At 41.1% G+C, this 9,891-nt stretch overlaps 1 protein-coding gene and 1 pseudogene across 1 annotated transcript in view; one reads left to right on the top strand and one right to left on the bottom strand.

Moving 5' to 3' along the window:
- The window catches only part of LOC102423377 (protein FAM3C-like), a 38,311-nt gene extending 33,411 nt beyond the window's left edge, over positions 1 to 4,900 (bottom strand). The window contains exon 1 of the mRNA XM_023748715.1: positions 4,747 to 4,900. Coding sequence (XP_023604483.1) covers positions 4,747 to 4,759 — 13 coding nt within the window. The 5' untranslated portion in view covers positions 4,760 to 4,900. The remainder of the gene's footprint in view (positions 1 to 4,746) is intronic.
- A 1,315-nt stretch (positions 4,901 to 6,215) lies between these two features.
- On the top strand, positions 6,216 to 6,378 carry LOC111824484 (annotated as a pseudogene).
- Positions 6,379 to 9,891: the final 3,513 nt, after the last annotated feature.

The raw sequence follows: 9,891 nt of genomic DNA, 5'->3' as shown, positions 1-9,891 counted from the left end.
CTATACTCCTTCTAATTTCATAAACCTAAAGATGTGAGATCTTCATCGTAAGAGGAGGGAAGGAAATGAACTGGGATGCTCGGAAAGGCAAATGCCTCCAAGAGGCAGCAGTTTCTCAGAGTTCCTCACTTCTACTGAGAAACACTCCAAATACAGAAACGAAGTGGCAATGACAAAACAAAGCTAACCACTACACTAATCAACCTCGACCTCTCCGTTTCTTACCGTCTCCCTTCCAAAAGCTGTGCTTCCTGTTTTCAAGAGTGACGACAAGTTGCCTACATTTCTGGTGCCTAAGACAGTAAAATTCCACAAGGCTTTGAAACTTCCCCCAGCAGGAATCAGCAGAGGGCCTGGCACATAGTAATACTCTCAGCAAGTGTTTACTAAATAGATGAATGGAAACAGGTGGCATATTCCTTCTTGATCATTAAGACCTCTATCACATGATGGGTTAACATCTCATTTCCTAGCAAGCAGGAGCGGGTTCAACTAGAGATCACCTTTCCCTGTCCCTTAAAGCAGACAGATAAAACCTTCGTTGCACAAGACTGTAATATTAAAATACCAAGTTTATCATATATGGAGGAAGTTCTAGAATGAGTTCAATACTAAGCTAAACCGGAGCCTACACTAGGCAAACTACATATATGTACAGATCTACATACCACAAACACAGATGCACAGACATATACTATTTACTTGCTGCCTACTGTAGAGCTAAATGCTTTATAAGCATAATCTCATTTGCACAGCTTTTTTTAAAAATATATTTTATTGATTTTTTTAAAGAGAGGAAGGGAGAAGGATAGAGAGTTAGAAACATCGATGTGAGAGAAACACCGATCAGCTGCCTCCTGCAAACCCCCCACTGGGGATGTGCCCTTGACTGGAATTGAACCTGGGACCCTTCAGTCCGCAGGCTGACGCTCTATCCACTGAGCGAGACCAGTTAGGGCTGCACAGCTTTTTAAGGTAGTATTTTTCCCTTTACAAATAAGAGGGACAAGGCTAAGAATTTTGACCACTTGCCTAAGTTCACATAACTCATCAGTAGTAGAACTCAGTCTTAAACCATGACATAGTCACTTATACTGGACCATCAGAGGATCTAGGAGGACACAAAAGCTCTAAGAGGGAAAGAAGTTCGAGGTGGAGAAACCAACTGTAATAGAACAAGCAGAAGGTCCCTGAGGAGCAGGCAGGTGAAGGCTAGCAGAGCCTCCGTAGTGGCAGAGCTCTGGAATGTCTGTTACGGAGGGAGCTCTTCCAGCGCTGATCACCATCCAGTTCTGAACCTGGAAGGGCCTACCCATGCCACACCACAGTCCTCATTCATAACTTCCCATGAGATTCCCTCTTCCTTCTAGCCATGAGCTGCACTAATCAAACAATAGAGTGAGTGTGTCCCTACTTTTCACAAATCAAAAAGCATAAACTTTAGATATTGGTGCCTCACTGTATGAATAATGACTGTAAGCATATTTCAAAGCAACCAGAATGGTTTTGAAATTAGAAAGGATTCATTATTTGGAAAGCAATAAACAGCTAATCTTCCTTATTCACTCACTGAAAGCAAGGCCTTGAAGAACTAGACTAAGAGCAGTGCCAAACATGAAATAAGCATCACTCAGTGGACAATTACTCATCAATTAGCCTTGGGAGTAATTGTCAGAATCAGAGAAATGGACTAGATGACAAAGTTCATTTGAACTAGAATGAATGTAGAATTATGTAAGAAAGGGAAACTTGCTTTATTTCAAATAACCATGCTTAGTTAAATAATATACTTTTAAAAAATCATCTGGAAATATGTAATTGCAATCCTACTGTACTCAAAGGTCATATTTTTGTTAAAAAGAAAAAAAAAAGATGTTATAACCCTTTAAAACCACAAACAAGCACTTGGTTTCTGGAAAGATTTTTCTTTAATAGTTGTACAGTTACTCAAAAGGAATATTTTTTGTAAGTTCATGATCAAGAAATCTAGACTTTCAAATTTCTACAAAAGCATTAGTGAACACCCCTCAATAATTTTTTTTTTAAATTTATTTTATTGATTTTTTACAGAGAGGAAAGGAGAGAGATAGTCAGAAACATTGATGAGAGAGAAACATTGATCAGCCGCCTCCTGCACATCCTCCACCGGGGATATGCCTGCAACCCAGGTACATGCCCTTGACCGGAATCGAACCTGGGACCCTTCAGTCCGCAGGCCGACACTCTATCACCTGAGCCAAACCGGTTTCGGCACCCCTCAGTAATTTTTACTTAATAATCATGTTTAATCACCTGTACTTGATTCTACATAATTATGGCTAAAGCAAGACTTGTTTGCCCACCCAACTTGATTTTAGGTTCTTCTAAGACAGTAGTTCTCAACCTTGGCTGCACATTAGAATCACCTGGGAATCTATTTAAAATCCTGATTTATGGGCTTCATTCCACTGGTATAGAAGGACGTTTGGGAAGGGCTGGGCCCAAGGAATTAAAAATGGTGGGTTGGGCCTGTGTCATATCAGAAGCTCCAATTGCTAGAGTTCAAAGTTTGAGGCAAATGAGAAGGGCCTCCACTCTGGGAGGTCAGCCTCTGCTCTGTCTCTTCATTCTGCCTGTTGTCACTGCAGACCCAACTCAGGCGAGGTGGTGGGAATGGGGCTGGGACTGGGGGACACAGATCTGTGAGCTGCTTTTCATGGTGAACAAAGAGTGAGCTGGCCATTCTAAAAATTCTGCCTGGCAGCCCCCAGTATAACCCAACGGTGCTGAAGTTGTGGTTCTTCTAAATCAGTGGTTCTCAACCTTGGCTGCACATTACAATCACCTGGGAATCTTTTTAAAATCCTGATTTCTAGACCTCATCCTCTGGAAATTCTGTTTCTTTGTTACTAATGATGAGGCCCAGAAATCAGGATTTTAAAAAGATTCCCAGGTGATTCTCATGTGCAGCCAAGGTTGAGAACCACTGTTCTAAGAGGTTCTCCCTTAGGAAAATATTTGTTTGCTGGCAAGAAGATGATAATTAAAAGAATGACTATATTGATTTTGAGAATTACAGGTTATCGCCCATGTTGGACACACACTCAGAAATTTCTATGTAAAGTGCACACTTCCTCCAGGGCCTTGACTGTGCTGGAGGCTGGGTGGGTGCAGAAGGATCACATTTATTTTATTTTCTCTCTCTTTTTCTTTCTTTCTTTTTATTTCTTAAAATATATTTTATTGATTTTTCAGAGGAAGGGAGATGGATAGAGAGTTAGAAACATCAATAACATTGATCAGCTTTCTCCTGCACGCCCCCTACTGGGGATTGAACCCACAACCAAGGTATATGCCCATGCCAGAATCAAACCCGGGATCCTTCAGTCCATGGGCCAATCCTCTATCCACTGAGCCAAACCAGTTAGGGCAGATCACACCTACTTTCACTATAGGTAGAAGAGGAGGGTCATCAGCCCCTCCAGTTATGTATGCCTTTGTCTTTTTATAATGTTTAAGGATAACTACCTTAATACTATGACCATCAAGTGGTGTTTTTCAGTTTCCTTGATATGCTGCCTAAGAAACAGATGTGCCTATGCATGATCTCATTTAGGCTGACTGAACTTGAACTAGCAAACACAGAGTGGGGCAAAAGTAGGTTTACAGTTGTGAGTACACGAAACACTATTCTTGTGTAATTTATTAATGATGGTATTATTTTCCATACGAACAACTGTAAACTACTTTTGCCCCACCCTGTATATAAGTCACTTACGCAAAACACACTTTATTGAATCCTTTACATACAGTTTTAATTTATTCATATGCATTAAAAAAATTTAAGCTTTTAAACTTTATAGCTCATTTCCTCAACAAGCTAGAACTTAGCAAAAACAGAAACCAACCCCAAGGTTGTCAGATTGTTCTTTATATGAACATTATCTATGTATTATTTAGTAAATAAACTTAATGTATAAGAACATGAACATTAAAGCCATAACTCAAAATATTTAGCATAAATTAATTTCAATGAAAGTGTTCCCAAACACTTACGTAACACCCATTAAATGTCCAAATTGTGATTTGCCATCTACATAAAAAAGTAAAGAGGCTAGCCCTGGCCAGTGTGACTCAGTAGCTGAGCATCGACCAGGAGGTCATGGTTCGATTCGGTTCAATTCCCAATCAGAACATATGCCTGGGTTGCAGGCTCCATCCCTAGTGGGGGGGGGAGGGGGGGAGGGCAAGGAGGGGTGCAGGAGGCAGCCAATCAATGATTCTCTCTCATCATCGATGTTTCTATCTCTCTCTCCCTCTCCGTGGCTCTCTGAAATCAATGAAAATATATTTTTAAAAAAAGGAAAGAGGCTACCCTGGCTGGCATTGCTCAGTGGTTAGAACTCTGGCCCATGAACCGAAGGGTCTCAGGTTTGATTCTCGTGCAGGTTCAATCTCCTACCCCGCTTCGAGTGAGTGCAAGAGGCAACCAACCGATGAGTCTCTCTCACATCGACGTTTTTCACTCTCTCTCTCTCCCCCTTCCTCCCTCCCTCCCACTTTCTTTAAAAGTCAATGGAAAAATACCCTTGGGTGAGGATTAACAACAACAACAAAAATATAAAGAGGCTAATTGATTATTTAGTTGTATTTCAGCTTTGCATTCAATATAGAAAAGATTATTTGGCCCCTCCTGTCATCATTACTAAACAAACAGGTTATACAACGAGCAAAATTATTTCTACTGAACTGACATATTTATCTTACCTGCTACCCTCATGTTTGGTTTTTCAGTCTTTGGCACTTTTCATTAAATAAGCTCCTAAAAGCAAAAGAAAAGGCAACAGCATTAGGTCTAGAAAGAACATTCCTCCTCAGACTGAGTTTGGAGTGTATTTATGAAACCAAGTGTCATGACATTTCTAAGATTCTACCAACACTGGCATCTCATGAGAAGCCTGTGCCTGGGTCTGTCCCTCTGGCTGGACCACACCGCCACTGTGAGAGTCATGTCTCCCCTGTGGTGCGCCCCGCTTCCCGCTGAACGAACACGAGGGGAAAACCGCCATCAAGTCTGTGAAGAGAAGATAGTGCCTTACTCCTCTCAGTGAGTCTGCTTCCATGAGGAACTTGGGATATTTAGCTCAAACTTTCAGTCTGGAGTTGAGGTCCAAAAGGTTCAGATGCTTTTCCAGTGATGGAACAAATTAATTGGAGAATGGGACTAGGATTTGGGTCTGCTGCCCCCCACTCCAGGGCTCACTCCACTATGTACTGCCACTTACAACAAAGGCTTCTTATTTTAATACTAGAGGCCCATTGCACAAAGATTCGAGCAATAGGCCTTCCTTCCCCTGGCTGCCGGCACCTCGGACCCAGGCCTTTGGTCTGGACGCAGCAGAGAAGCCAAGCCTCTTCAGTCTTCGCTCCACGCCTGTGTATGCAAATTAACCGCCATCTTTGTTGGGTTAATTTGCATACTCACCCTGATTGGGTGGTGGGCATAGTGGAGGGACAGTCAATTTGCATGTTTCCTTTTTATTAGTGTAGATCAGGGTTCTCTTCCTCTTCATGTTTTCAATTTAAGTTTGTAAAAGAACATATTCAGAAGTAGAGAATTACAATTTTAAATATTCCAGCAATTATTATTAATAGTGTATGTTATCCACCAATGAAGAAATGACCCTTTGGTATTCTTTTTTTTTTTTTTAATATATTTTATTGGTTTTTTAACAGCGAGGAAGGGAGAGGGATAGAGAGTTAGAAACATCGATGAGAGAGAAACATCGATCAGCTGCCTCCCACACACCCCCCACTGGGGATGCGCCTGCAACCAAGGTACATGCCCTTGACTGGAATCAAACCCGGGACCCTTCAGTCCGCAGGCTGACGCTCTATCCACTGAGCCAAACCAGTTAGGGCCCTTTGTATTCTGAATAACAAGAAAGAGATACTGGGGGGGGGGGGGGGGGAGGAGAATCTGTGTATGTATATTTCACTCCTAAGAAATAACTCAAGATAGGAAAAAATTTTTTAAGCAAATGGAAAAGTAAATGAGTTTGGACAGGAAATTTTAAAAAGCAAATGGAAAAAACCAAATGACTGAGATTAACAGGAAATTCATGCCCAAATTTAGCTGGACAGCTACTGCAGCCTACTCAGTATATTGTACAGGAAAGGAATTCAAAAGAAAATTTTGATTAATGAACCACATTAATAAAAAACACATCTTTATTATCGCTTCTCAGCCTTTTGGCTAAGATCAAGTGTAAAAATACATCTTTATTTTAGACTGTATTTTCATACTGATGTTTTGATGATGAAGTCTGACCTTAATAATACATAGATTCTGCTTCAAATAAAAATAATGCCCGACCCCTGAAGGGCAGTGAAAGGAAGTGAGACACCAGTTTCTCTGTTCACCCAGAAGGAGTACGTGGGTGAACGTCCAAGGGGTCAGTGCCACATGCGATCCCTTTCTCCTGCCCTATCGACCCTGTTCTAAGAAAACGTCAGCCCTTGAACTAATGCTGAATTGAGCATTATTGATTTATTTTCCTTTGTCAGTTACCTGAACACCTTCTACATAATAGGAAAAGTCACTTAAATTTAAGTGGACTCTAATGAACAAATTAAACTGACAAACAAAATAGATCCAGAGACATGGAAGCATGCAACAGACTGACATATCTCAGAGGGAAGGGCAGGGGGAGAGATTAACCAAAGTACTTATATGCATATAAGTATAACCCATGGACACAGATTATAGTGTGGGGAAGGCCTGGGGGGGCGGGGAGTCAATGAGGAAAAAAGGGGACAACTATAATACTTTCAACAGTAAAGATAAATTTTTTTTAAAGTCAATGTTCCATATCTATTTAAACTAACTACTTAGCCACAGGCTTGAATAATACCGAAAGGAAAGAAGAGATTCTGAAGTATCCACAAACCATCCCATAAAAGCAGGGGAAAAAAAAAACAACAACACTTGGCTTTTCACATGAAAACCCCAAGTGGTTACAAATCCTCTTTGGACTTCTAGGAAAAATGGATACTGTTTCACAGGCCTTTCCTCCCAGCTAATGCTCCAAAGTAACGTCACTCTTATCTGAGTGTGGGCCTAGGAAGATTTCTCTGAAAGTGATGAGCAGTTGGGCAAATACACTTGCTGTTCTTCTTCCTGTTTCCATTACCTGCTAGGGGGCCACCCCTGTATAATGAAAGTCACTGCCTCATAGACCTGCTATCTCTTTGCACTGCCTAGCAGGCCTGCTTGCAAACTGATCACTAGTAAGACTGCAGTTATAAGCAACTACAACTGTCTTGATGAATTCATTAAAGTTCTCAGAGAAGAACGCTTGGTAAAATCTCAAAATTAAAATCTTATCAAATGTCAGTCATAACACATTTTTAATTAGTTTGCTTAAGAAGCAAATTGGGCCCGGCCAGCGGTTGAGAGTCGACCTATGAACCAGGAGGTCACAGTTTGATTCCTGGTGCACATGCCCATGTCGTGGGCTCAATCCCTAAGTGTAGGGAGTGCAAGAAGCGAATCAATGATTCGCTCTCATCATTGGTATTTCTCTCTCTCTCTCCCTCTCCCTCTGAATCAATAAAAATATTTTTTTTTATAAAAAGAAGCAAATTATGTAAGAGTGAAAATCAGCATAAGGAAAGATTATTGAATATATCTAAGAGCAAATCAAGGAGCATCTGTTTTTGATATGTTAATTCAAACTTGTTCCTAACTTGTCTTCTAAAGAGGACATTTAAAAAACAAGGAAAATCATGCCCAGGCCGGGTAGTTCAATTGGTTAGATCATTGTTCCCATCCATCAAGGCACATACAAGCAGCAGCCAATGAACGCATAATTAAGTGGAACAACAAATCAGTTTCTCTCTCTCTCTCTCTCTCTCTCTCTCTCTCAAATAAATAAAATAAATACAAAATAAAAAGTAAGTAAATACAAGGAAATTCATTACACATAATTATCTTGGGGGCAAGGAGGGGGAGGCAGCAAAAACTTAATGGGATCTTGTATAAACCTGAGGCTGAACCTCCAACAACCAGGTAGGAATCGAACAAGTCCAGAGAAAACGAACACCAGGTTAAGAAGCCTCTGCTAGAAACTCAAATCTCTTTCATCCAGAAGCTACAGGTAAAATAATTTATAATTTTTTGTGTATGCCCATTAAAATGTAGAGACATAGAAATTAGGCCCATTTACCACAACTAGAATATCGATGGTAGGGAAGATTACAGCAAAAACACAAAAAGCAACATTGACAGTATATTTATGAAATACACATAGGCCAACACAGCAGGTTTTGAGTGTTTTAGATAAATGACTGAACCAAATCCTGGTGCTAACATGTGAAGTGCACAGTCACCTGAGAGCCACTGGAAGGAGGGTCACCATGACCCCTGGGCAGTGAGACGCTGTTCTGGATAAACGCTGAGCACGCAGCCCAGCCCTAGCCTGAAGAAAGACTAAATTGGGGCTCAAAATGACATACTGGATTGCTTTGAATGTCTTACAATTTAAACACTTTCTTTACCCTAATTATCTACTTTCGTCTAATTTAGGGAAGTTTTGTGAAAACCGGGCCTGAAAAAGCAGGTATCATCCTAGAATCAATCCACTTCAGGAAAAACAGATAAATACCCAGGTCAAGCGATACTTTCATTCTTCCCCTGAGAAACGGACTCCTGCTACGTCATGTGAATTACAAGAACACCAGTCTACATAAATAAGCCATAAAAATAATCATTTACCAGGAGGGGAAGGCCCTGGCAGTTAACATAAACCAGGTAATATAATGCGTTCGGCAGAGTGGCTCATACACTTTCTTATTTTATGTAATCTTTTCAATAGCTCTCTAGTGTAGTGGGTATTAGGATGGCATTATAGATGAAGTCAAGGGATTTGTCAAAGGTCGTATGAAGGGTAAGGAGCTAATACTGCAAACAAATCCACTTCCCTCTCACCCCAGCAGCTCACTGAGATAGTCTAACATAAGAGCTTGTTGACAAAATTCCATGCCAATCAACCTTGCTTTTGCAAACTGCTCTGGGAACTGCTAGTCTCTGCTGCCAGCAACCACTTCAGAGATCTGACAAAATGACTAAGCACCGTGTATGAGGACCTTCCTCAAAGGCAGGAAGAACAGAAAGTGAGGCACACAAACACATCCATTGATGTATTTGATTTTTTTGCTGTTGTTAATCCTCACCTGAGGATATTTTTCCATTGATTTTTTAGAGAGAGTGGAAGGAGGGGAGGGGAGAGAGAGTGAAACATCGATGTGAGAGACACATCAACTGATTGCCTCCCTCACCTGCCAGGGCCAGGACCAGAGATGCAAATTCAAACTACAGCCCGGCCAGCGTGGCTCAGGGTTGAGTGTCAACCTATGAACCAGGAGGTCATGGTTCACTTCCCCATCAGGGCACATGCCTAGGTTGCAGGCTCGATGCTACCACTAGTAGGGGGCATGCAGGAGGCAGCCAATCAATGATTCTCTCTCATCACTGATGTTTCTATCTCTCTCTCCCTCCCTTCCTCTCTGAAGTTAATAAAAATATTTTTTAAATTAAAAATACCATCAAGTATCACCTCACACCTGCCAGAATGGCTACCATCAATAAATCAACAAACAGCAAGTGCTGGCGAGGATGTTGGGAAAGGGAACCCTAATATAGTGCTGGTGGGAATGCAGAGTGGTGCAGCCACTGTGGAAAACAGTATGGGGTTTCCTCAAAAAACTAAAAATAGAACTGCCATTTGATCCCACTTCAGGGAATATATCCTAAGAATCCCGAAAAACCAATCAGAAAGAATATATGCACCCCTATATTCATAGCAGAGCTATTTACAACAGCTAAGATGGAAACAGCCCAAGTTCCCATCA

This window comes from Myotis lucifugus, unplaced genomic scaffold (genome assembly GCF_000147115.1).
Source record: "Myotis lucifugus unplaced genomic scaffold, Myoluc2.0 scaffold_1719, whole genome shotgun sequence".
Lineage (NCBI taxonomy): Eukaryota > Metazoa > Chordata > Mammalia > Chiroptera > Vespertilionidae > Myotis > Myotis lucifugus.
The sequence above is the reverse complement of the archived record's forward strand: the minus strand, read 5'-3'. Positions and strand labels throughout refer to the sequence as shown.